At 36.0% G+C, this 26,954-nt stretch overlaps 1 protein-coding gene across 2 annotated transcripts in view; it reads left to right on the top strand.

The window, feature by feature from the left end:
* BMPR1A (bone morphogenetic protein receptor type 1A) overlaps window positions 1-25,794 on the top strand; it is an 84,649-nt gene extending 58,855 nt beyond the window's left edge. For both annotated transcript variants that reach the window (XM_063339158.1, XM_063339159.1), the window contains 11 exons: window positions 182-389; window positions 10,582-10,744; window positions 12,677-12,779; window positions 14,301-14,400; window positions 15,476-15,575; window positions 16,434-16,578; window positions 17,327-17,519; window positions 17,907-18,204; window positions 18,815-18,990; window positions 19,768-19,898; window positions 20,944-25,794. In XM_063339158.1, coding sequence (XP_063195228.1) covers window positions 323-389; window positions 10,582-10,744; window positions 12,677-12,779; window positions 14,301-14,400; window positions 15,476-15,575; window positions 16,434-16,578; window positions 17,327-17,519; window positions 17,907-18,204; window positions 18,815-18,990; window positions 19,768-19,898; window positions 20,944-21,069 — 1,602 coding nt within the window. In that variant the 5' untranslated portion in view covers window positions 182-322 and the 3' untranslated portion in view covers window positions 21,070-25,794. The remainder of the gene's footprint in view (window positions 1-181; window positions 390-10,581; window positions 10,745-12,676; window positions 12,780-14,300; window positions 14,401-15,475; window positions 15,576-16,433; window positions 16,579-17,326; window positions 17,520-17,906; window positions 18,205-18,814; window positions 18,991-19,767; window positions 19,899-20,943) is intronic.
* The last annotated feature ends 1,160 nt before the right edge of the window (window positions 25,795-26,954 follow it).

Below are 26,954 nucleotides of genomic sequence, written 5' to 3'. Positions count from 1 at the left end.
TACTGTTCAGTTGGATAGTAAATATGGATAATAATTCACATTCTTAATAAACATATGCTTTTTTAATTATTTTTTTGCAGCCGCATGGTTGTGATCAGTGCGATGAGAAATCTTGAGGGGTTTTTTCTTGCTTCAGAAATGCAAAGAGTTTCTTAACACTTTGTTTTGCTTTATTTTTCAGGAAACGAAGTTGGAAAAGTTACAAAATCATCTTCGCAGTCAAGCACCAAATCTTGTATTAGGCTTCACCGAACAGACTAAGCTTAACATTTGTCAAGCAGAGAGGCCAGTTGCCTTGCACAGGAAGGATTAACAGTGAACAATGACTCGACTGAGAGTTTATGAGCGATTCCTTGGAGCCTACCTGCTTATCATTCTCCATGTTCAAGGTAAATATATGCTAGTTGGAAAAAGTTTTTGGTTTTCATCTGTAATGGAGATGTATGTATTCCAGTGGCTGGGGTAGGTTTTTTTTTGTTTGGGGTTTCATTTGGGGTTTGGTTTTTTTTTATTTTTTTTTATTTTTTTTTTATTTTGGTTCTTTTGCAGGCAGGTGGCTTATTTGCCTGACATGCCATATTGACACTTCCCTAAAAAGAAGGACATTACAAGCATCATGTGTTGTTGTAGTATAGATTATAGATTAGGTATATTTTAGCAAATGCTTAAATAGAGATGATACCAGAAAAGCATAGTACGCTTTCGAGCAAGTTATATGAGCAGCAGAATTGAAGGTTTGACTTTCTAAATTTCAGTTTCCTATGTGTGCATCTTTGATCCCTTTAAACTTGACCCACTGAAGAAATTGCGCTATGCAGTTCCCCATGCCTTCAAATGCTCCCAGCAGCCAAGAGATAGTGGGGCATAAGGAATCTAAATAAACTTGTTATGCCTACTCGATGGGCCGAGGTGAGGCTATGTGATGTTCACAATAGGCTGGTTTTCAGTTAGTGAAGATACTTGTTTGTGGTGTTCACAATAGCCTCGTTTCCAGTTAGCAAAAATACTTGTTTTGTACATCTGTTGTCTTTCTAGCCACCAGTTATCAAAAACTTCTGGAAATCCGGTTATCACTAATCACTAGGACTTCAACTCCTCTGTCAAATCGGGTTGAATTAAAAAGAAAAGTACTGGGAACTGACCAATGTGCCTTTCTCAAGCTCTGTCAGAAATTGAAGCTTAAGTATAAAGATTGTAACTAGTTTGTGGGAAAATCCATTCCTTACTCCTTATTGGCACCTGACCCTGGCAGATCTGGTTCTGTAATTGCTTGTAGTTCGGAGAAGTGTCAGCATAGCAGAATGGTATCTGAGCTGTTAGTGATATCATATTCTCACATTTGTGATGTGAACAGTAGTGCTCTTCATGTCCATCAAGTGTGTACCTCCGTGGTTGGTCTCTGTGTAAGATTTTTTGTTCTCCCAGCTGTGCTTCTATCACATGTTTGAGTATACAGAGCTTTCGGTCTGTGGGAAATAGACAAGACTAATTTGGTACTGCCATTTTAATACTTGAATGTAAAAAGTTTCATATTCTTTTTTCATGCTTATATCAATTACTGCTTAGTGCTTGATTTTATTTTAAGATATTCTTTGAGCTATTTACTTTCAAGAATAACAATTCAATGAACCCATTAAAATGGGGAGAGAAGAACGCCTTGTAAGTACCTAAATGACAATCTTTGTTCTGTTTGTGATGAGTACCTGCACTACTAGATTAAAGGATTTAACGGGACTGTCTCTTATTGAGACTATGGTTGATACATAGCTTGACACTGATTTTAAGAGCAGACTTGCATCAAGTGTGTAATGGCCTGCCCCTATCAAGCCACTTGATTTTGCCTCTTCCCCTGTGCTGGTATTTATCCTCTTGTAACGAAGTGCCAATGTGTATTTGGGAATTGCTGGAGCTTCTAACCTGGGTAAGGAGAAGCACTTAGAGAAAAAGGACATACCCTTAAACATAACCCAAACCTTTATTAAGTGGTAAATATAAATGACACTGAAAATATTTACCTGGAATTGACCAGGGATGAGCTGCCAACTACACTAAGACCTGAGTGAAATGAATAGTGCCTCAGTGCAAGGAGGATCGTCTTTAAAGCCTTTCAAGTACCATCCCACACACACATTCAGAGCTAAGCTTTTATGGAACAGGGGTCCTCTCTCTGGATCTCTGCAGAATTGCAGTTTGTTAAAGGTATTTAAAACTGCCATTCTTCCTTTCAACTTTTCTGTGGTATTCAGTCCAGGAGGCTACCACGAGCACACTGAAGACTTCTGTGTCATTGAGTACAGCCTACAGATTTGTAAACACTTTTCTTCCAAAACTGGACAAGTGTTCCTGTATAATTGCCAAGTTACTTGAGTGCTTTCATCTTTTTTAGCCTGCGGGGGCTCAGAATAGTGTCGCCTAACTTCTAGGAATGTGCTTTAAGCACTGATGTTTGGCTGATTTCACTCGGTGTGTGTGCGTAGGCGTTCACACATGTATTTCAGGAGTGCAGAAGAGCATGGGTCTTGGTTTGAACCTTTGCCATTGCAGCAAAGATTTCAAGGTTGAAAGCAACAAATGAACATAAATCCAGTATTCTTCCATCTTCATTACATTAGTCAAGTTGGAAGAGGGAAATTCTCAAGAGCAGTCCCTCTTCCTGTTGTGGACATACAGTTTTTAATTGTTGAGAAATAGCTCAATCTATTTAGGCAGAAATAGCCTAGTTTGGATATAGTTGAAGTTTATAGTACAGATTTACAAATATTTACAGGTAACTCTATGGTGATTAGGTTGGTAATGGGCACATATCGTAATAAAGGAAATTTTGGTGAGAAATCAGGAAAGAAATTTTTGCTATGAATGTGGTTAAGCATTAGAACAGGGTGCCTTGAGAGATTGTGCAATATCCATTCTTAGGGAGAGTCAAAACTTGACCAGAATGACTTTGACCAACCTGGTCTAACTTAGAAGTTGGTCCTGCTTTGACAAGGTGGTGATATCAGGTGACTTCTAGAGGTCTCTTCCACTCTAAAATACTTTCAGGCATAGCAATTTGCAGTGGAGCTTGTTCTACTAGTATTCAAGCGGTTTTGCTGCCTCTTGTAGAAGATACCAGGTTCTTTCCTTGAAGAGATTGGGAATTACATGCTTTGTTTTTATGGAAATCATGGTTACCCTTTGCATTAGTCAATATTCATCATTTTATTCAAAGGTGATAGCAACTGAAGGACCAATTTTTTTCTCTCTAGATACAAAAATAATAATACAAATATACAGGTCTTATAGTGGGTAAAATTTAAATTGCATTAACTCCTGCCATGATCACATTTATTAATAATGGTTCAGTAAATACCTTCTAACAAATAATATCGCTAAATAAGGTTTAAAGACCCTGTAAAATCTTTTTTTCAGCTTCTAAAGAAGAAATTGCCTTGTTTTAGGCATGTTTCTAACTTTCAAATCAATACTGACTGAGTTCTGAAAGCCATGGGAAAGTTGAGCTTGCGGAAATGTTGTTGGTTCTTTGATGCAAGTTGCCTGAGGGCTTGTCTTCAAACATATGAAATATGCTTGGTTTCTAGAGGTGGTGAGTAGAAAAACAGTCAAGTCTCTCTGCTTGTCCCCAGATTCATGGAGGAGTTGTGTTTGGGGGGAGGAGGAAAGAATAAAGTTAATAGTCAACAAGTATTTCAAATTTTTATAGGAAAGAGGAAATCAAAGTGAAAAGTCTGAAAAGTGGAAATTGAAAGTGAAAAGAATAGTTTCAACAAGGAAAATATATGCAGGATGTGACAAAAATGCATCATAAAGGAACCAGTAGAGGTGGAGAAGACATGAGAGGAGTTGAAGAGAATTTGTGTGATTTACAGAAAGAGGAGGGAAAAGCAGAGAAAGTAGAGGGCACCCAGCGTGTGTGCTTTCAGTGACTGGCATCCAGTGTAATTGTTTGCTCCCTTGCTTGTTTTGGGGGCTTCTTCAAAAGAGTAGGAATCTCCAGGCTTACCAAGACCTGAAAGAATGATAATAGCAAGTGTGTCTGTATACATGCATGTATATATACGCACTAGATTCCGTAATAGGCAACTTGAACGCAAGTGGCTGCATGTGTTGATTAATGTGAAAATATTCTTAAAGAACAGCAGAACACAGAGGTCATTCCATGAAATTATTGGTGAACAGCTGCTTTTTCTTAGGTTGCTATTACAGAGCAGGGGGACACAGTGGTTACCCTTTGGATTGTGTCTTCTTTCTAGGTTATGGGACTTTTTCACTTATGTTGGGAAATGTTTGAAAATAAACCTGGGTAGCAGATGGCTAGATTTGATAGCACCCTTTTCAAGAAAACCATTTTTGTATTTCCTTTTTGGCTGTGGAAGGCCTTTGAAGTATCTTTAGACCGGTGAATTGCTCTGCATCTTCATCCACCTACTTTTGCTCATCTAAGGCAAGGGTTTATCAGCTTCAGTCGCAATCAAGGACTGTGGTAAACATGCTTTTGTCTTCCCACTAGTGCAGGGGTTTAGTTCAGATGACCAGTCTTACTTCCGAGTAGAGTTCTTTCTTTGTTTTTATAATGCATCGATGAGCGTAACTAATCAATGTACGTAATGATGTAGTTAAAGAACTAAATGTATACTTAAACATGTTTTCTTAAATTTTGTGCTTCATTACTGTCAGTTTCCCATATGATGTAATGTTAGATACGTGGTTCATCCCACCTTTATGTGTTCTTCAGAGACACCACAGAAGACCAGTATTCTAATCCTTGTAAATTAGATGACTAAAAATGTGTTAATAGTATTCAATATGTATGAAGAAAGGTTCATTAAAAGTTAAATTTTAAAATAATTAGTGTTAATATTCGATATTAAAACAGACATTAAAGTTGTCTTTGTCTGTTAGTGAACTGACAAAAATCTGTAGACATTTCACTGTCATACTTGCTTTTATTCAAGGATTTCTTACAGAAAAGGATATTACTTTTTTTTTTTACCTTTATATACTTTCTGAATTTCAGGTGAAATAATTACTGAATTTAAACATATAAAGAAATCTGAAATAAAGAAAATATTCTAAAATCTGCAAAAGGAACTTAGAGTTGTTGGAAGCTGATCTATTGCTTGAGGACGATGTAGTTCTGCTTACCAGTGATTTCCCCAATGGCTGCATCTGTCTTTAAATGTCTTTAAAATATTGGCAGCAAATGTGTTGTTAAATATTTGATTAAAGTTATTTTAATGGATTATTAAAAGGTTATGTATTTCTTTATTATAATGTCAAATTTAGTTTTAAGTAACTTTATTCTTTAAAAATCCATTTAATTTAAATTAGAATGCAGTGTACTTTTTAAAGTAAAATACACGCAAAATTTTCTTGTCTCTGGCTTTTGTATTGAATACATATGAACAGAGAGTAGTCGTCTTCAGAAGTGACTTTTTTGGGAAAGGGAAGTGGGAGCAGAGGCTGGTTGGGAAGGCAGGGACCTTCTGTGTTGAGCACTGGTGTAGCTCCTGGGAGAGCTGGAGGGTGGTAGAGAGAGATTTTAAACAAGTAGTCTGGGAACATGCTGTGATTTTTAGGAACCAGTTCTGCTAGATGGAGCTACGTCTAACATGCCTAGTCCTCAGAGATCACAGGCTTGATATATAAAAATGCACTCTGGGGAGAATTATGGTTAAAATGCCAGACACGAAGCTCACAGAAGCACTTAAGATATTTTCTTTGCACTCATGAAACTGCTTTTTCTGACTTCTTTAAAATTGTTTTGTGTTTTAAGAAAAAGTACTAATACTTTACTCAAGCTGTTATCAGTTATACCGAGATTTAATTCACTTAGCAGTACACATTAAATCATTAGGAAAGATTGTGATAGGTAGAAAGGTGAAATGTCCTTGTAGGAGTGGATGATTCTGCAGTATCTGCTATCAAGCAAAAGTACTTTAAAACTACCACATAAAAATTTCAAGGTTATGTGTTTTTCATAAGGATGGCCTGTCTAACATAAAGATCTTTGGTACAATTTTTATCTTTTACGAAAAGAGCCCAGCATGGTCAAGCTCTCAGTGTAAGCTGGCCCCAGCAAACAGCTTTAGCATCAGCAGGAAGGCAGATGAAGGTGGTCTCCTGACAAACATTCTCTTTATTAAAAATATTTGGTTTATTGGGTTTTACAGGCTTGGATCAGAATAGCTACAAAGAAATGCGGAGAGTACTGTAATTCTGCTAGGATAAATCCCTTTTAAGGATAATTTAGGCTGGAATAAAAACGTTTTTATGTGGAACATCTATATTAATTATACCATTATGAATTCAGAAAGGTATTGAACAACTTGAATGCTGTAGGCTACTAGTTCTAGCATTACAGCGTTATTTGTGGAGGTAGAGGGGACACAGTTAAGTAAGAAACCATAGGCATAATTTGACTTCTGTATTTGTCTTCTTTCACTTAACTGTTCTTTGTCTCTGCATTTCTTAATAGAGCTGGGTTTTTGTATGGGTTGTACAAACATTTTCTTAGATCAGAAGACTTAATGAAATTACATATGTATCCTGGCATTGAGTTGCAACCAAGTTAGCTCAGTTTTTAGTGGTTAATAGCACTTCACTGTCACGCGCAGTACCATTTAAAAATTATTCATATTAGTATTTGAAGCCATGCAGTCAAGTAGACTTACTTTTGTAACATAGTGGGTACTGTACTGCTTTAAAATACATTTTATAGTCTTAACTTATTTTCTATGATTGGAAGAAGTAGTTCTTTGAATAATTTATATTTGTGATCATGGTCTGGATGTGATACGTTGGCAGGATTTGATCTTTTTTATTTAAAAAAAATGGTTTATTTTTTAAACAGAAAGCCATTTTAATGCCTTCTTATCTGTAGCAATTGTTCACACTTCTAGAAATCTGAAATTAATGCAGTATGTATGAGACTATGTTGCGATAGGGCAGAGTAAATGACAAACGGGGAACTTGAAGTTCCATCAGCTTATTTCTCTTTATTGTCTTATTCGGTGGTTACGTGAGGGGAATGTTGCAGCTCACACTCACTCTTGATATTTCATTAAATGTTGTAAGTTGGTGTTTTTTTGGAAATGTTGTAAAATACACATTATAGAGCAGTTTGTATGGTAAAGGTTAGACAAACAGGCTGAAACTGGTCCAGGATCTTGAACAAGACCTCCAGCATGTCAGTTTATCTGCTGCTAGTGTATATTATTTTGCCCCACCAGCCTGGTGCAGTTTAGAGATAGAGGGTAGGAAATAATGGCGAAAGGAGCTTTGCTGTGCCTGAAATCCCTGGGTACTATATTTCAGTGCAAACATTTTTCTTTTGAAGCTGTATTAATGCACAGCATTTACACCTTTGAAGGTTATGTAGGATTGGTGTATGTGTGTTTCTTGGCTGCACCGCAGAGCTGACAACTGCATGTGTCATGGAAAAGAAGCCGTTAATTACATCATCAAGTAGTGTAGTGTCACAAGATCCCTCAAACGTGATCCTCCCTTTCTCTGTCCGGCTCCCAGAAGGAAGATAAAGCATTGTGAATGTTTGAGAGGTGGAGCTCAGAGGCTGGGGGATAATGAGAGCACTGGTGCAAGAAGGTCGGGTGGTTCCTGAAGCAAGATGTCATTTAGGCATATCCTTCATCCATTCTTGTTGGTTTACCCAGTATCTATTAACCAGGAAAAACAGCAATGAAACATCCTGTGACCCCATTCAGATCTTGATCTGCCCTCTTAATAGCTCAGGTGAATGGAAGCCAATTCATTTTCCACATTCAACTCCCTTCCCCATACCTAGCATCTTTAAGATAAACACTAATCTCTCTTGAAACGGTGAGGATGCATTGTAGTACTGCAGTAAAATGTCTAGATGGGGGGCTATTAAAAACTTTCTTCTGAAGTGATCTCAGACTCAGTATTTTACTTTTTTCTTCCTTCCCTGGATACCTAATTAAACTCTCGTTTAATAAGAGTTCTCTTTATGGTCATAGAAAGTAAAAATGCAAGAGGGAAGTGATTTTTTTGTTGTTGGTTTTTTTTTTTTCTTTTCTTTATGACCCCCCATTCTTTGTGCAGTTACCTGTAAGATGAAAGTGGGCTACCATGGAGTATTGTTTCTCTTTCACGTTACAAAGATAATGAAATTGTAGTCTGTTTTTGCATTAAGTAAAAATCTTTCCCTATATAAACTCTACAAAAGGCAAAGATGCTGGTTCTTTGAAAATACAGTTAGCTGTTTCGGGTTTTATTTGGTATGTATTCTTCATAAATCTTGTTATACAATCCATCATAATAAATTAAGAGAAAAAAATGTATTTCATCTCAGTATAAAAGGTTGGTATACCCATAGTCATGCATCAGTGTTAGTTTACAAAGAATAATACTGTTTTAAAAGATCACAGACCTGCATAGAAATTTTCTTCCTTTTCTTCTGAGTTAGGAGAAGCCTTGCTTTAAGTGCTCCTTGATTTCTCTTCTAACAAATTGAAAAAATGCTGCATTCGGTGCTTAGGGTAGGAAGATGGATGAGTGACTGAGAGATACATCATAAAGTATTCAAACTTTTAACATGTGGAATATCCCTGAAGATAAAGGGTATTTTATAACATTAATTAGGAAAGATACCTTAGTAGTTCAACAATATTAGAAGGAAAGACAGTATTTGTACATATGCAGTGGCATTTCAATATTAAGTAGAATTACCTGTTCTCTGAGCAGGTAAGGGTCTCTTAAATGTGAATACAGACTGTTGCGTAGCATCTGTAGCACAGTATTAAAATGAGCTTTCAGTTTTTGCTGGGAAGAAAATGGTAGAAAGAGAGAGGGGACAGATGGGAGGTGCTGCTATTTCATATGTGCAAAACTCCTTTTGGTTAAATTGGAAATACCTATTGCACACGTAAACTCTGTGTTACTAGCACTGGACCTTCTTGTTAAATGTTCCCAGTACGTACACTGTTAACTCGGGTGTTACTGAAGTACTGCTGTTGAAAACTACATTTCAAATACGACATGGCTAAGTGATTTGAGGGTTTAGGTAAATGGTGCTGTATTTCTTAGGATATACTCTTAATTGTGTCTGAAAAAGGCACAGTGTCCTTACTTTCAGGGAAATGGCTGAATCGGGACAATGCACTGGGTGTACTGTATTAATTGGATAGGGAAAGCTTTTTTCAGAATGATAAGATCAAATTTCACAAATACTTAGTCACACATTTGGCTGAATGATATAGTGGATGTTACAATGGAGTGATACAGAGGGTGGTATCTGCACAGGGTCTTGATTAATTTTTTCTGCACATCTTTCAAGCACGTTCAAGCAATGTTCTCGTTACTTCACAGCTAGTGTTCAGTGGGTTTGATAGGAAGCCGCAAAGATCTGTTAAGAGAGACTTGAGTTTCCTGGTCAATTTTTTTTTTTTTCCAATTCTTAGATAAATCAATGTTTTTGTAGTGACTAAAATCTTTTTGAGTGCTAGTGAGATACCTCCATTTCTTTAACTGTAACTGAATTTGTAAAAGTTGCTATCAGTCCTAACTGGCTGTTCAGTTGTCTTGCACACTGAGCCTCCCGCAGAGACCTGCTCTAAATTGTGACGGTGCAGGTGACACTCTGTTCACAATTCTTATAGCTTTCTTTGATTCACACTTTGAGGACGTAGAATCAAGAATACTGTTAGATGATGGAAAGGTATTTTCTGTTGGGAAAACTATGCATGATAAAGCTGGAGGAGATGGATGAAGATGTTCTCACCTCATACAGTGGTCACAAAGCATATTTCAAATGAGGCAGATAATGTTCCTAATTTTTTTTTCTGGATGCTCTTTGCTAAGAAGAAAACAAATGGAATTTTTCTTCTGAATGCCTACATTCACAAAAGCACTTTAATAGAACTAGAACAAATGATGCTCAGCTCTCCTCCTGTTAAGAAATTGAGGGCTACTTGGAATGTAATTTAGCCCTATTTTTATTCCCTGAAAGCTCGTTTGTGTGGATGTTCATGTCATTTACTGAAATTTAATTTGCAAACAAGATTTACTTTAGTTCTGTTTTGAACTGCTAATGCATACAGAGATCAAAAAACCCAAGAGATGTTGGAGTTATTACTGCTCTTCTATGAGACTGTGAATCCATAAAAAATTACTTCAGTTCAGAAAATGAGAAAATTGCATATTAAGTATGTTCAGTCATGCATAAAATTATACTGTTGTGGTTATCAAGTGGTCAGCATTTTGGTTTCCTAAACACATGAATGAGAAAGCCTTTCTTCAGAAAATTCTTACCAGTTACATCACTATTTTCTGCCCCACCTCAGAAAGGGAAAATATCCTCTTTCTGTTTACATTGATTATGGTTGGAAGATCTGCTCTTGAGATACAAAATATTTGAGGCAGGTATTTCTAGAATAAAATTATTAGCTCAAATTTCTGCCATAATCTTGGGAGAGGGCGTTCTTACATCTTGTATGATTCAATTATTTGTTAATACAATTATTCTATTGTTGTGTTTTGCCTGTGAAGCTCTTGAACACAGTTATCAGAGATGCAATTTTATTTTTTTTTTTTTTAAATGTCCAGGTCAAAATCTACCCAGCATGCTTCATGGCACAGGAATGAAGGCAAATCCTGACCAAAAGAAACAAGCAAATGGAGTAACACTTGCTCCAGAGGACACCTTACCTTTTCTTAAGTGCTACTGCTCAGGACATTGTCCAGATGATGCTATTAATAACACATGCATGTAAGTATTGCGTACAGGATAGAAGAGGCTCTTTGAAGGGGCTCATTTTTGTTCCTGAGAGAGCAAACTATCTGTAGAGTGCTAGCTGAGGTTCTGTCAGGTGATTTGACCATAATTTATTAGAAAGTCACTGGTTCTGTGGAGAGCTGAGCACTAAACCCCAGGGTCATCTGTATGTAAACAATACTGTTTTCACCATACCTTAGAACCGTTTGCTGTCGTTTTGCCCAGCAACTGCTTTGAAGGAATGAGGTTTTAAGTAAACTGTAGCATTTTATAACTGGGTGAGTATTAAATGACCCAAATCTAAACCTTCTGATATGACTACCTGCTTGCTTAGTCTAATGTTTTTTCACCTAGTAGTCAAAAGGTAATGTTACCAACATGGCCATTTACTGAGAATTCTTGTTACGTGTTCATTAGTTGTAGAGTATGAGAGAAAGGCAGGGAAAAAAAAGACAAGCCTCTGAACATGTAAGGGCAGGAGGGTTGTTGTAACTTTGATAGGCTCAAGAATTCTAACAGACTTGCGCACTGATAATGTGTTTGCTTAAGATGACTTTTTCGTGTTGTGAAATGTCCCTGTTTTTCTTCTTTTTGCTTCATTTGCAGTTCCATTTTTAAGGCCGTTCTATTTTCTTCCTTAAGAATTAATATAAAGATACATAATAAGAAACATATTATTTGCTACTGTAATTTTAGTCTTCACTTCAACACGTAGTATTAAGCCTCTCTAAAGCTGTCACTTGACAGATAAAGCAGTTTTTGTGGAACCTAAGAAGGTGGAATAAACACTAGTATAGTTTTAAAATGTAAACACAAGTAGTATTTTGCAAACATAGCTTTGCACCTAGAAAATGTTCAGTTGGGATCCAGTATTTTGCCTTTCAGTTCCTTTGGTAGTTATTTTTTGCTTTTTATCGCCCTCTAGTGTCTGTAGTCAGTATTAGCCTTACTAATTTTTTGCCTCTGAACTAGCGGCTGTGTAGATGACATTCTGATAATAAAGCTGGTAGAAAGTTAATAACACTTATGCAGTGTTGATGGGCAGGGTATTTTAGGGCATTATGCTTCCCAAATCTGCATTTCATTAGCTTCATTTAAATAAAAAAGGCAAAGAAAAATATTCTGGATTTGTTTTTTTTTAATATCTGTATGGAGGGAATGAATGAACTTTGATTTACTTAATAAAATCTTACTTTTTCAGGTAGTGAAAGCACAGACCTACCATTGTGAATTAATTTGGGATTCCTTACAAATACTGTTGACAATTTCATGTAGGATAGAAACCAAAGCATTTGTATAAAGAGATAGTGGGCAATTGAAGTGCCTTTTTTTTTTTTTTTTTTTTTTAAAATAATGTAATCTATTTGTTGTTGTCAGCTTCAGAAAGTGGGTTTGCCGGTTTGTTTGATTGTTTTGCCCTAAAGGCTGAATATTTGAGAGAGTTTATGTGGGAAAAGCGTAGCTGAGTTTTTGACCTTGAAATAGCCACCTTCCACATACTGGGACTTCTCTTTGAGAGTTTATCATTGCAGTTTCAAGAACAGACACAAGTGACTTTTAATATTTTTTTAAGCTATAAAATTGTAGTCAGTTTAGTCAGATCTTGTAGTCTTTTTTTTAGTCAGATCTTGGATCTTCCACCCCCTCAGTTGTTTCTGAATAACAGTGTATGTGTGGTTGGATACGAGCAGTCCTGAAGGGGGATGAGGAAGCAGACGACAGAATATTAGGGAGAAAACATTCCTACAGTGTTCTGTTTGAAAATACTGTGTGGGTCTTTTGTTCTCAAACTGTATGGTAACCACTATGTTAAAGAGGAATTTAACTAGATATTGTCATTCTGGAATTCTTAATGGGTTTGTGGTCAACTAATGCAGCATATTAAACAAACATCCTGGTAAAGCACAATTGATATGTTTATTCCAGAACTAATGGGCATTGCTTTGCTATCATTGAGGAAGACGAACATGGAGAACCCACGCTTGCTTCTGGCTGCATGAAGTATGAAGGTTCAGACTTCCAGTGCAAGGTAAAAAAAATGAGATATCATTACAAATTTAGATCTCTGTGGAGATTATGTAGGGAAACCATATAAGCAGTTTAAATCTCTGTAGTTTACAACTGCAATCATAGAATTTTGCATGTTGCCACTTACCACTGAGGAGAATGGGACTTGAACAATCATGGGCGATTAGTGACAGAAGGGACACTTAATGGTGTTTGAACAAAGATTGGTATAGAATCTTAGGTTGTTGGAGTTCTCTGCAAGTATCTGTAAGCCACTGACAAAATGAGCGGAAGACATCAACCTTACACTTCTGTCAGCTGATTCCTGAGTTGAAGAGACAACTTTATAGTCAATCTAATTGATCTGCGTAGTTTATGTTTCAATGCAGAATTTCTTGATTGTTTTAATTTGGAATTTCCTGTTTTCTTCGGTTCATTTGACAGATGAGCATAATCATACGGAGGTGTCTTCACAGATTACACAAGAGCTTCATTAAAGTTTCATGAACATGTACATGGTTTATCACATCTGCATGTTTTCCTGTCCGACATATAACTTTTTTCCTTTCTAGAAGAGAAACGTATTGTTAATTGCATGAGTATAACTTGCTTTTAATTTAAAGAGGTATAATTAAGTAGACTGCTGTCTTTAGAACTTCTTTATCTATTACCAAAGTTGGAACTGAAAACACACTTAAGAAAGCAGTGATTTGTTTAGAAGACAGGAATATAGCGCTAGCTGGGCAAATGAATATTGCCTTGGAAACTGGATTTTGCTTTTTCTTTTGTCACATTGCTTACATTAAACAAAGCTTTCAGAGATAATCACCAGCCAGGTTGCTGCTTCCCCCCCTCCCCTTTCCAATATGCTGTCACTGGTTTGTATACTCAATTTTAAAATCTCTGGGACTTCAGTTTCTATATAATGTACATGTCAGTAGCACTGGTTTGGGGAAGCACTGTTGACTTCAGTTATAACTGTGAATGTTTAGGGTTACTGCAAATCAGACTTGAGCTGTCATGGTGACCTCCTGAAATTGTTCTTGTATTTATATTAGTGTCTTACCTTCAGATTAATTTTCATGCCCTTCCATCTTTTATATGTTGTATTGAAGATGTTTTTGAAGCAAACAGTGCTGCTATGATGAGTGCAAGGGAAAAGCTTCTAAAGGGATTTGGGTTTTTTTTGTCTTACGAGCAGTATTTATTTAACATATGACTGGCTGCTTTTGACCAAGCTTAAAAATGTTGCAGTGCATGAAATAGCAACTTAAGTAGGAACCATCTCTTTCTGCGCACCACGTAAAAAAAAGTTCCATGAAAAATAAAAAAATGTGAACATAGAACATATGCATTAGGTGATGCTTGTCTGCCACTGTGAAGTTGTCTCTTACATTAAATAGTAAGGTTGAATTGTTTTGGCTTTTTTTTAATAAAATAGCTTAAACTTTTGTCTGTGCTGTTTTGTATCGGTAGCATCATCTGTCCCCATCCTAGCTGATCATTTCAAAATCTGAATGTTTACTCAATTCTCCTTCAACAGGACTCGCCTAAAGCACAATTGCGACGAACGATTGAGTGCTGTCGGACTGATTTCTGCAATCAGGATTTACAACCAACATTACCACCACTTGATAGTACAGGTAAACAGCTCCTAGATGTTCACACTGCTACTAATAAATGCTACTTGGATTGTGTTCGTCCTGATGAACAGATAAAAATAAGGAGAAAACGTAACTGTAGTATTGCAGAGATCTGGTTTTTCCTTACTAAGTAATTTTGATATGAAGCTCTGTACTACACGTCATACTCTGTTTCCAGTGTTCCTTTGCTGCCACTTCCAAGTTAATCTTTTCCTCCATCAGTCTCTCATGGTATTTTTATTTTCATACTCAGTTTGCTCATATCTTGATTTGCATGTGATCTTTTGATCTGTTCTTATTCTGTTTCCACAACCTGCTCTCGTATTAAAATTATTTTCTTGAGCTCTGCTGTGCCTTTGCCATGATGAATGTATCTTAAAAAAGTATTCTGACATTATTAACTGTTATCTACTCTAAGTTCATTCTCTTCTTTCTGTTGCTTCCAGTGAAAAGAGTTTATATTTTCATGCGCTTACTCATTCATTACTAGTCAAGTTGTACTGGTTTAAGTGTTGGTTAATACCTTCTCAGAATCTTACTGCTGTAAATCCTTCATTACTATTTCTAAGAACTAACAAGGGTCAACCAAACCAAACAACTCCAAAATCTCAAGTTAAATCCTTTTTTTTTTTTTTGTCATGGCACAAATGACATTATCTCTACTTTCCTGATGTAAATACTTACTTTGATACTAAAATACCATAAATTTTGTGTAACTTCATATGAACTGATATGTTACATGCACCAGCTGTCATGCTCCTTTCTGACGTTTTGCAAGACATCCTGTCGCAGAATCACAGACTGGTTGAGGGTTGGACAGAACCTCTGGAGATCATCTGGTCCAGCCCCCCTGCTCAAGCAGGACAACCTAGAGTCAGTTACACAGGACCATCTCTGGAGAGCTTTTAAATATCTTCAAGGAGGGAGATGCCATGGCCTCCTTAGGCAGCATGTTTTGGTGCTTGATCACCCTCGCAGTAAAGAAGTATTTCCTGATGTTTAGACAAAACCTCCCGTGTTTCAGTTGTTTAATTAATAGACTTTGGAAAATTAACTTTTTTTTCTTTTTAAATAGATGGACTTTTCGATGGCAGCATTCGTTGGATGGCAGTGCTGATTTCTATGGCAGTCTGCATAATTGTCATGATCATCTTATTTAGCTGCTTTTGTTACAAGTAAGGAAAGCGCTTTTTTAATTGGCAACGTTTTTAATTTCCCCAAAGAGTGTGAACAGTTATTTTGTAAATGTACTCAGTTAATCATATGTATTTCTGACAAAAATATACCGGAAGTGAAACTGTTGTAACTTAATTTCACATTTCTGTGGATAGCAGTTTGCATTGCTAGGTAACATGAAATCTCTGCAGCATAGACTTTAAGTGAATTTGATCCTTTCCTCTGGCTACAAAGTGTTTACAGTTTTCTAAGTTACATATAACTTTGATGCTATAGCATCCAGTAAATGGGATTATCTTAATGCTTTTTATGTTTTTGGATCTTCAGTCACTTTTGATTGTTAAATTCCCTCTATTTCTGAGATTTACCTTTGTGAAGTGCTTTTGCAAACCTAAAGTGACGTATAACTTTTCCTTTTTCTGCTGTGTTTCAAAACAGCTGAGCTATGGCAATTCATGCAGGTGCAGTTTAAGAGGTGATGCCTGCTGCTGTCAGCTCCAGTCCTGTGCTGGAGAGATGATTGTTGTTCTAGCAATTTCGGTAGAAATGTGCATGTGCCAGCCTCATCTGCCGTGGTCCAAGGTTCAGTTTGTTAGTTTAAACCAAAACCAGCGATGTTATGCTAGTAACGCTGGTGGTGAGCTGTGTATTAAAAATGCTGGGTTTCTGCCTGACTCATAATAAACTGATGTGCCTCTACATGTGTTACAACAACTTCTTAATACTAAAAAACTATGTAAGTTACATTTCTGAAAAAAAAGGTACAGTAAAAAAAAAAAAATTGCCTAGCTCAATTTACAACATATATTGAAGAGTGTTTTGGAGTTGAGCTTCACTTCTCCTGTTATTTTTTGCAGGCATTACTGTAAGTCAATGGCAAAGAGACACTGTTATAATCGTGACCTGGAACAAGATGAAGCATTTATTCCAGCTGGGGAGTCATTAAAAGACCTTATTGACCAGTCACAGAGTTCTGGGAGTGGATCAGGACTACCGTTGTTGGTAAATCAGAAACTAATGTTTTTTTCTTCACTGAACTTCTCTCCATCAAATACAAAGTTTGGTTTGTACCTATAGCGTAGAACAAAGCAGTTTATCCATACAGTATGTTCATTATTTTATATAAAATTACTGTGAAAGACACAGTACAAGCTAAACATGTACAAAAGCCGTTCTTACATGTAAATAAAATGAAGTGCAAAATTAGATTATATTTTGGAAAATCTGTTGGCATCAGCAAAATTTAAAGAAAAATCAGAGCTTACGGACATAAAGATAAAAATGCAATGAATTGAGTATCAAATTCAGCAAACTCCAAGGTATTTCTTTTCTTAGTATTTGCTGTCTGATAAAATAGATTTGTTTTTTATTTGCCGAATCATAATTTTTGATTCACCTTCCTATATAATACTTGCATAAAAATTAGCCAGTGAGACAGATGACTGTAATTCTTTATAAAATAGAAACATCTAGAATGCAGGAGAATGCATCTGAATTAAATAAGAAGTTGAGCTGATTTAATCTTTAGGGGTTTGTTATACAACTCTTCCTTGGAGGCAGCTATAATGAGTTTGAAATGGGAATAACGGAAAAATAATATAGACAAATTTTACAATGGGATCAAAATTCAAAGCAATCCAAGCTTGAGAGCTAGCTTGTCCAGGTGCTTTTGGTTAATCGTTGGGTTTCCCTCTTCCACCTTCCCCTCATTTTTTTTTCTTTCTTTTTTTTTTTTTTTTTCCTTCCCTAGGTTCAGCGCACTATTGCCAAACAAATTCAGATGGTGAGGCAAGTTGGAAAAGGACGATATGGTGAAGTGTGGATGGGTAAATGGAGGGGTGAAAAAGTTGCAGTGAAAGTGTTTTTCACCACGGAAGAAGCCAGTTGGTTCCGAGAAACAGAGATTTACCAAACTGTTTTAATGCGTCACGAAAACATCCTTGGTAAGGAAGCAGCACGTTGTTTGGCTACTGGAGGGCTTGTGTGAAGATGAAGGAGGAGGAGTTCTTAGTGGGTGGCTTGAGGGGTATGTGGTGGCTTCTGTGGAATGATCAGATGGGTGTCCCGTAATGTATGCTAATAAAATATTATTAAAAGGGTAGAATCTTGCTGCTCTTGGTTGCGAACATGCCTGCAATCTTTTTGCTGGAAGACTGGAATGGTAACTTCATGCGTAGTTGAAATCTGAGCTTTACATTATTAGTTTTCATAAAGGTAACAGGTATCTTATGATACACTCCAAGACAATATAGCTTTAGGAGCTCTTACTAATCTGTTGTATAAAAAAATTGTGTACAAATAAATTGTAACTTTGTTTTTATATTTCATAGGTTTCATAGCTGCAGATATTAAAGGCACTGGCTCCTGGACACAGCTTTACTTGATTACAGATTACCATGAAAATGGATCATTGTATGATTTTCTGAAATGCACCACGCTAGACAACAGGGCTCTCCTCAAACTGGCGTATTCTGCTGCATGTGGCCTGTGCCATCTACACACAGAAATTTATGGGACACAAGGCAAGCCTGCTATTGCACACAGGGACCTGAAGAGTAAAAACATCTTGATAAAGAAAAATGGAACCTGCTGCATTGCTGACTTGGGTCTTGCAGTCAAGTTTAACAGGTAGATGAACAAACCCTCTGTAATGGGAAAACTTTTGTGTTTTGTTTGGGTTTTTTTAATGCGCCAGATGTCAAATTTGTAAGGAAGACGGAGTAATTTGATTGCATGCTTTCAGTTTTTTTCAGTTTTGAGAGTAAAATGCTGCTGTTCCTTTGAATGCTGGTAAGCATCAAGATGAAAATAAGTTAAGAGAACAATGAAATGACTCTTGTGGAAAATAAAAGTAGCTTTGTAAAGGAAAGGAAGAGGAGGCTAATCATTTGTCACTCAAAACTGGCCTTTCATAATAATTACTATAATGTAGTTTCATTATAGATTAACTCATAGAAAATCTGAACAGTGTAAAGGGAGTTGAAACTTAATTGAAAAAGTAATGCTACAATAGTATTATAGAATACTTTTTTAGGTTCAGTGGAGCCAGAGAATTGTCTTTTGCTGCAATAGAGCCTGAAAGAAAGCATAAGCCTAAGTGTAGTATTGAGAGGGAAAGAAAATAAAGAATTTGATTTGTAAAAGGGACCTTTGCAGTGTAATGGTTGCATCATACAGGATTTCATAGCGTGTCTTGTAATAGTCCGAAATTCACTAACTTCTTAATATTTTCATATAGTGACACAAACGAAGTTGATGTTCCCTTGAATACTAGAGTGGGAACAAAACGTTACATGGCTCCAGAGGTCCTAGATGAAAGCCTGAATAAAAACCATTTCCAGCCATACATCATGGCTGACATCTACAGTTTTGGGCTGATCATTTGGGAAATGGCTCGGCGCTGCGTCACAGGAGGTAAACTTTTAAATATTCTGTATAAAATCTTCCAGGCCCTTGTCTCACTTTAACAATACTTCTCCAGGAAATAATATAACAAGCCTGCTATATCAACAGGCTTGCATTCTTTAAATGCAGTAGTAACAGTCTGTCCAGACCACAGCTTGAAAAATCACTGAACTTTTTGATTGTTACACTTAAGCATTTCAAGCTTTTTTTCCTCGTTGAAACAGCAGAGTGACTGGTCTAGGAGAAATAGTGGGATGCAGATATATTTCACTCTCTATTATTAATAAAACTTTTAAAATGTAATTGATAAGGTATTATTCTTCTGTTATACTTTCTTGCCTTTCTGATGTAATTCGGTTTTCTCCTTACACGTGTTTTTGTGATTTCTCCTTCCTTTTCTTTCACTCTTCTTTTGTGACCTTATAGATCTTTACTTGTATTCTCTTCTTCTTCCATCTTACACTTTCCCTCTGTTTCTTTGTAGCATGTGGTAGATTAGAAGATGTCAAACTCTACATTGAGTATCAAAGTCAAAGCGGCTGCAAGGAATTCTTGTAGCTATTAAACTTAATATTCATAATATTGGAGTTTTTCTGGGAAATGTCTGATTGTTATAGTGAAATTTTCAGATTTTCATCACATACAACACTGTGCTGGGTTTGCCTTGACGCAAAACTGAGTTAACTTTTGCTCCTGGCTAAGGAAATCTCAGAGTAGATATATAGATTTATTTTTTTTTTTATTATTTTTTTGTAATGGTTCGTGATCTTTCACAATTATCTCCAGGTATTGTTGAAGAGTATCAGTTGCCATATTATGACATGGTGCCAAATGATCCATCCTATGAGGACATGAGAGAAGTGGTGTGTGTCAAACGCCTCCGCCCAGTAGTATCGAATAGATGGAATAGTGATGAAGTGAGTATGCTCAAAGGAAAAATTAGTTCAGTTTGTTCACTAGTATGGAAGGGTATTTTAGTTTAATAAATACTAAAACATTGTTAAATAGGGACTACGTTCAGCCATTCTGATATTTTGAAAACCTCACAGCAACAACAGGAGAAAGATATGTTTGAAGTCAACTCAAAATACTGTCTTTTTTTAATGTATCTTTTCAGTAATCTAAGGGGATTATATCTTTATGCAGCATTGAAGTGTATGAATACTGCTCTGGGATCTTCTTTTTAGTCAGCAGAATATTTTTCAGAGTTTTGATTGGAGCTAAAACTTAAATGAGTTTTTAATGGGTTTTATTAGTCTTAATGTATATAGCATATTGGCTTGTCACTTAAGGTGTTTCATGGAATACGAAACAATTTCTTTGTGTTTGTAGATTTCCTCTTTTTTTCTTTTTTACTGTACATTCCAGGGCAACTATGCTGTAACTAAAATATTAAAATTAAGCATGCTTGAATACAGTAACTAAGATGTAACTATTTCACATAGCAAGCTAGATATGCCATATCCTTTTTTCCCCAAATTCTTGATTTCTTTTCGGATTTCCCAATTTTTTCCATATTATTTTTTGACTGCTGAAAGAACTTTTGTCATATCTTCGTTTTCAGCGGGAAAAGTTCTCCACAGTTTTTCTGACATACATATGGACATTTTCCTACTTATTGCTACCGGTTTTGTACTGCTGTTCTTGAGTTGTAATGATAAGTTCTGGTAACGCTTCTTTGTGAAACTAAAGAAACGCTTCAGTTAGTGCCAGCTACTGTAATACCAGGCAGTGAAGGGGAGGAAACAGAAGGAGTGGGACATGGTTGCTGGTGGGGTGTTTTGGGTTTTTTTCAGTTGATGTATTTATAATAGTTCTCTGTCAGCAATTTTGGAGAAAATGTAGAAGTTGCACATTTGGACTTCAGAGTTCTATAATTTGGGCTTGGCAGCAAACCAAAAGTATACACCTCTCAGGTCTGTCACTTGTTACAATACTGTTCCTTTGTTTCTTATTTTACAGTGTTTAAGAGCAATATTGAAATTAATGTCTGAATGCTGGGCTCATAATCCTGCCTCACGGCTCACTGCCTTGAGGATCAAGAAGACGCTTGCCAAGATGGTGGAGTCACAAGATGTAAAGATTTGACATAGTAAACAGACATGGGAGAGCAAAGGTGGACTCCTAGATCTTTTCACCCAAAAATGGGTGAGACCTATGTGGAAAGAGGAAATAACTGAGATTCAGTGTATTTTCTCAGCACATTTCTACAGGCTGCTAATCAAATCTTTCAGTACTTCATAGACTGTGATACTGAGAGCATCTGTACGCTACATGCTACGTATATGGACAGCCTTGATAAAATACACGTTTTGTTTTTGTTTGAGCTGCATTGAGACTTCAGTCATACTTAGTGAGTCTCCAGTAAAACTCTGGGTACTGAATTGAATGTTCAGATTACAGTGCTTTCTGTGAAAGCCTAACAAGCTATATGGATTCAACAGAGATGGAGAATATAAGCTTTTTTTTGCCTTCTACCTGATAAAACCTAGTCAATCCATGCAAGTTTTTGTGAAACAGCCTGTACGTTATGAATCTGTTTGTGATACTACTCAGTTTAACAGTTCCTTATGCCTTTATGTGTGTGCCAGGATTATTTTGCTGTCATTTGGAATAGATAAGAAACCATTTAAATGAACAAAGTTTTATGGTCAGGGCTCTGCATTTTGTGGCTTCACAATCGGAGATTTGCTACAGAATTTACTCCTTGCCATTAAGTTATCTTCCAGAATCTCAGTTTTAATTTTATTTCTATTGGTTTGGTCACAAGGAGAACTGTAAAAATGTGAACCATTAACATATTAAGGAATGCCTGCCTGAGTCTGTAGAGAGCTTGAAACAATCTTTTTTAGACGTATAGACTGCCTTGGTCATCTCACTTACAGTCTAGTCAGCTCCATAATTGGCAAATTTGGCATATTTTTCACAGTGCCACATACAACCAGTGTTTTCGCTGTAGAATACTTAACATCTCAACAGAAAGACCATCGATGACGTGTTTTGCCTTTCTACTTTATTGGGACTCACTGGCAGGTGTCTGCAATGCTCTGAACTTTTTTCCATACAGGAAGGAATCAGTCAGCTGTAGGAGCGTGCTTGTTCATCATCTGACAAAACCAGGCAGAAGATGAGTTTTGAAAGGCTTGAGAACAAGTCTGGTTTACAGACACAACAGAGGGAAGGCAGGAGACGCAGGCCAGGCACTTGGAAGGTTAGAGAATACAGTCAAAGTCAAGGCCAGGAGAACTGAGTATGTGAACTGTTGAAGATAATATCCACAACGTGCAGGAGATTTTGAGCTGGCTTGTCCCGATGTACATGTGGGAGGCTACATCTGTGGGCCACTTAGTGGACAGCTGCAAAACGCAAGATTTGAGACAAGGTAAATCAGTGGGTGTTTTAAGTTTTACTTAGGCACGTTTGAGAGGAATGGCATTGAAAGATAATCCATGCAGATAAAGTAAGTCAACATAATTGCAAAATTTAGTCCTATTGTGCCAACTATTTGGCATGCACAGGAAATTGTAGTTCCCTCCTTTTCTTCACAGATCCAGACAAGTTGATTAAAAACCAGAACCCCTCCATGAGGTTACTGTAAAGGCAGAATTACTGATTTATAACTCTTTTGGCACTTCTACTTTGAAGTTAGAAAATAGTACTATAACTCCAGTTGAAGCTTCAAATGCGTGAATCATTGGAAGAATGAACACACAGTATTGGAACCATTGAACTTATTTGATAATTTAAGTGCCTATAACTTTGTACTGTAAATCTTGTTCTAGATAACTTTAAAAAGGGAAGTTATTTATATGGTGTGTTTTGTGCTTTAGTGAACAAAAAACCACTTAGTCCTAGGTACATGTGTACAATTATATACATGCACACACACACACGCCATAGTTGAGATTTGAAGAAAAAAGTTAGGAATAATATTAAAAATGATGAAAAAATGTTAAAACTTCAGATTGATTTATGCCAGATTTTTGTTGTCGTAAAATATGTACATGGAGATTGTTTTGATATGTGTTTAAATTTCCCTTGAAAATACAACTGATAGAAAACAATGTAATACAGAACTAAAGTGATTTGTGAACAATTACAACTTTCTAACATGTTATTTTTTTGTTCTTATTCTGTAGTTCACATAATGTAAATGGTCAGGCAAAAGATTGCAGTATTTTTATTTTCTATTGTGATGTACAGACTTTATTTAACAGTTCTACATATTTTATAGAAAACTAGCTATTTCGAGGGACATGTCTTTTTTTAAAAAAAATAAAGTCATTACTTTTGTTCAGTAATGTCTTTAAGTATTAATACGTATTCTCACAGAAAAGTTCATAGGCGTGTCAGCCATGATTTTAACTTATTTGAAAACAGCAAGAGATATATGATATTTTGCCACAATTCTCATGATAAAGGACTTTTTAAAAGAAAATTTCTCCGTCCATTGCCAAGAAATGTGTGATGAGTTTGAAATTGTTACTCATGTCTTCGCACATAATTTTTGCACAGGTAGTTGGAAAATATTTGGTATGAGCCAAAAAAAGTAAGAGTTAAGCTTTTCTTTTTTTACCCCCTTCTCTAGGATTTTTATCGATAAGAAGGAAAAATGTTTGTGTAAATACCCTGCTAGCTTGAACTTTCAGAGCATGGAGGTCTATTTAAATTAACCCATTCCTATTTAGAATATTTTTTTTATTTCTTCTAGAAGTTGCCACAAAATTATTAACTGTAAACTTGTTTTATGAATTTTTTAATTCATTTTTTCCCAAGTCTTCAGGAAGCCATTGCTGGAAGTGTGAATTCCGATAGTTTTTAATTATCCACATAATTTCTCCTCCATTGTTTAGGCATTTTCAAGGCAATAGGATGGTGATCTTTGGTAGACATCTTAAGACTTGAATTGATTTACACATTCACTTTAATGCAGAAGATGTGAGCTGACTGCTACGAAGATGGTCTTTGAGGGAAAAAACCCTTAATTTTTCAGCATTTCAGTTACTAGATTCATACTCGGACGTATCATGCGTGTGCAGTTGTCATGGTCCTGAACAGGAGCTGCTAGATCTTTAGCATTCCGTGATTCCCCGATATTCCCAAAAATGTTACCGCTAAAGGACCTGGTTACATAAAGCACTTGAGCACAAATGTACATTCCATGCAAAGTCATTCACTCTTTGGAGCCTAAGTGTGTCTATACTGATATTTTAGCAATCATTTGGAAAAAAATCTTTGCTTAAAGTTAGCCCATTAATTTTTACGTAATTAAGCATCCTTAGTGCAAATTCTAAAGCTAAGTTGTTGCTTTATGCAGAACTGTGGAGTTCGGAAGCCTTTAAGGTCAGGGAGGGGTAATAGGATTCTTCTGTTGGAGTGTGATTAGTCTCATTTGCGTCAAAATTTTAAGCATTTGTCATCCAAAAAAATTATCACCCAAAACTGGCAAATGTGTTTTCATTCTATTTTTTTTTAATATAAAAATCAGAAGTGTGGAAAATATCTTCGGGAGTCTCAAGATTGTGCCTTGGAAGTTCTTAAACATTCACATATGGAGGGGTTTTATTTATTTATTTGTTTATTTAACCCGTTCCATGTGATTTCAGTTAAGTGGAAAATAATTGGAGTCGCTTATATAATTCTTACTGTTACAGCAACTGAAAGGAAAGTTTCTGTGTTCCTGGTTAACTTGTGAATTCCACAAGAAACATGGTAGTCCTACAGAAAAATGTAGGCTTACATTTTGAGTTTATGCCGAGTTTTACTCAATATGTAATTTTTCCTGAGTTTTACTCAAGAAACTGACATTTTTCCCCTATCTCTGTCACTTTTTCCCAATTATTTTCTTAGTCTATTTTGAGGTATTGAATAAAATATAAAATCAATATTTTAAGTTACCTCCATAGTAGTCTAGAATCAAATTTTAGATCTTGATCTAATTGACCGTTTGAATGTGTTTATAAAACAAATCATTTGGATACATTTCATCTACTCTGCCTTCATAGACTGTATTTTAACGGTCTAAAATGTTCGAAAAGCAAAGATACTGAGTTAAAAAGCATTCTTTGGCTACTGCAGATGGTTTTAAAGGGAAGTTACCTGCTTATCGTCTTCAACTGTTAAGAATGATTTAGCACTTCCTCATTCTTCTGTCAGTGCCTGTGGAGTCAAGTCTTTCTCCTGTGCCCATGATCTTTATTGCAAATAGGGGTGATGTCTAAAAATGGCTGGCAATGTTGCACAATACAGTGCTTTATGGAGCCATGGTGTATTAGCCTTGGTTGGTATTGCAGAAGTGGAGTGCACATTACTTCTAATTTTTGAACGAATCTCATGTACTTGTTGCTTTGTAATATTTTGCCTTTGAATGCAATTACAGAAGCCCACATCATGTAGTGACATTTGTGCTCTGACATGCCGTGCCCAAAATGAAATGTACTATATTGTATACAAGAAGAATAAATAACATTGTAGTTAACCTAGAGAAGATGTAAATAAAATATGAAAGAAGAGTGGAACGAGACAAATGGTCACACTCTTGTGTGTGTTATATGCCAGAAGTGTAGAATACTCCTTTAAAAATGTAACACACTAATGTATTTTGTACAGCATCTGCTTTAGAAGGTGCCTTATTGAGTTTACCATGAATTGCTTGTTCTGTACACAAATTATGTCCAATGTATCATTTTTAAGTAAATAACCTTATTTTAGTACACATTAGTTATGTGTTTTGTTACTATAAGATTCTGCCTTAAAAATGTAATGACTTGGAAATCATAATACTGTAACTAAATAATTCCCTACTTTTTAATACCTCGTTTATGTTTTTTTTCCCCACAGTCTTTGAATAAGTTGTTAATGATCACTTTTATTGTTCAGTGGTGTTCAGAATTATTTGGTGCTCTATGAGTTCAGGCTCTGTATTCCTTGGACAAAATTTGGGCACAACAGTAAAACCAATGTTTCCTTCTTCTGATTTTCATCGCTGGTTTATAGCAAAGCCAGAAGCAAGTCAAAATTGAGTAGTACTTTTACTTGAGCATATCCTGGTTCACTACACGTTGGTTTTATCCATATAAATTTGCTTCAAGCTCTTCAAGTAAAAAAAGAAAAAATAAAGGGGTGGGAGGATTCTGTAATTGGTATTTGTTCCTTCTGTATGCAACATTCTTTTTGTGTAGTGATATCCAAGTTAAGAGGTTTGAGCTAATATACTTAGGTACTCTTGGTTATAAAATTATACAGGTGCTTATGTATAGCCTGCTAAATTCACTCTGGTTTTTATGATTCAAGCAAATGAAGACCAATCAAGGGGATATCTCATCTGTGAGTACACAACTATATAAAATCTCAGAATTTGTTTTCTCATTGCAGAAATGTATCGGCTGCTACTCTTGTTAGAGTTCACTTTTAGTTTGCAAGCAGGAAGAAGTTAAGATCAATTTCTATTCTCTTTTTGCTGCTGTTCAGAAATAATCTTGGCTTTAAAGATAGGCTTATTTACAGTAGCTAGAAAGTGTTGGTATGTGAACATCATGTAAACTGTTCTCAGTACATTATAAAGATAATTATAACACTTTTTTATGTAAATTCCAGTATTAAATTTTGCATTAGAGTTCTGGAAGGTATAGTTGAAGACTGTATGTAGTTTTAAACCTTTTTTCCCTCAATACGCAATACCAGGAAATTAAACTATTGTGTAGTTTGTGGAATATCTTCACTAATTACACTGATAATGGTTAGATTGAAAACTGGGATTTTTACATTAGCATTACAGCAGGACATAATGAAAATACTGTGGGTAACTGAAACTTTTTGCACCAGTCTTTTTGTTGAGCGCTTAATTTTTTCCCCCACCAGTGTTGCTTCTTAAAGTGACCACAGGATGGTGCTATAGCCTAAAGACATGAAGATCCTTTTCAAAAAACTTGGGGGTTTTGATAAATGAAAATAAATTCTACTGCCTGCTAATA

This window comes from Chroicocephalus ridibundus, chromosome 6 (genome assembly GCF_963924245.1).
Source record: "Chroicocephalus ridibundus chromosome 6, bChrRid1.1, whole genome shotgun sequence".
NCBI classification, from domain to species: domain Eukaryota; kingdom Metazoa; phylum Chordata; class Aves; order Charadriiformes; family Laridae; genus Chroicocephalus; species Chroicocephalus ridibundus.
Note: the sequence above shows the minus strand (reverse complement) of the source record. Positions and strands in the feature narration are given on the sequence as shown.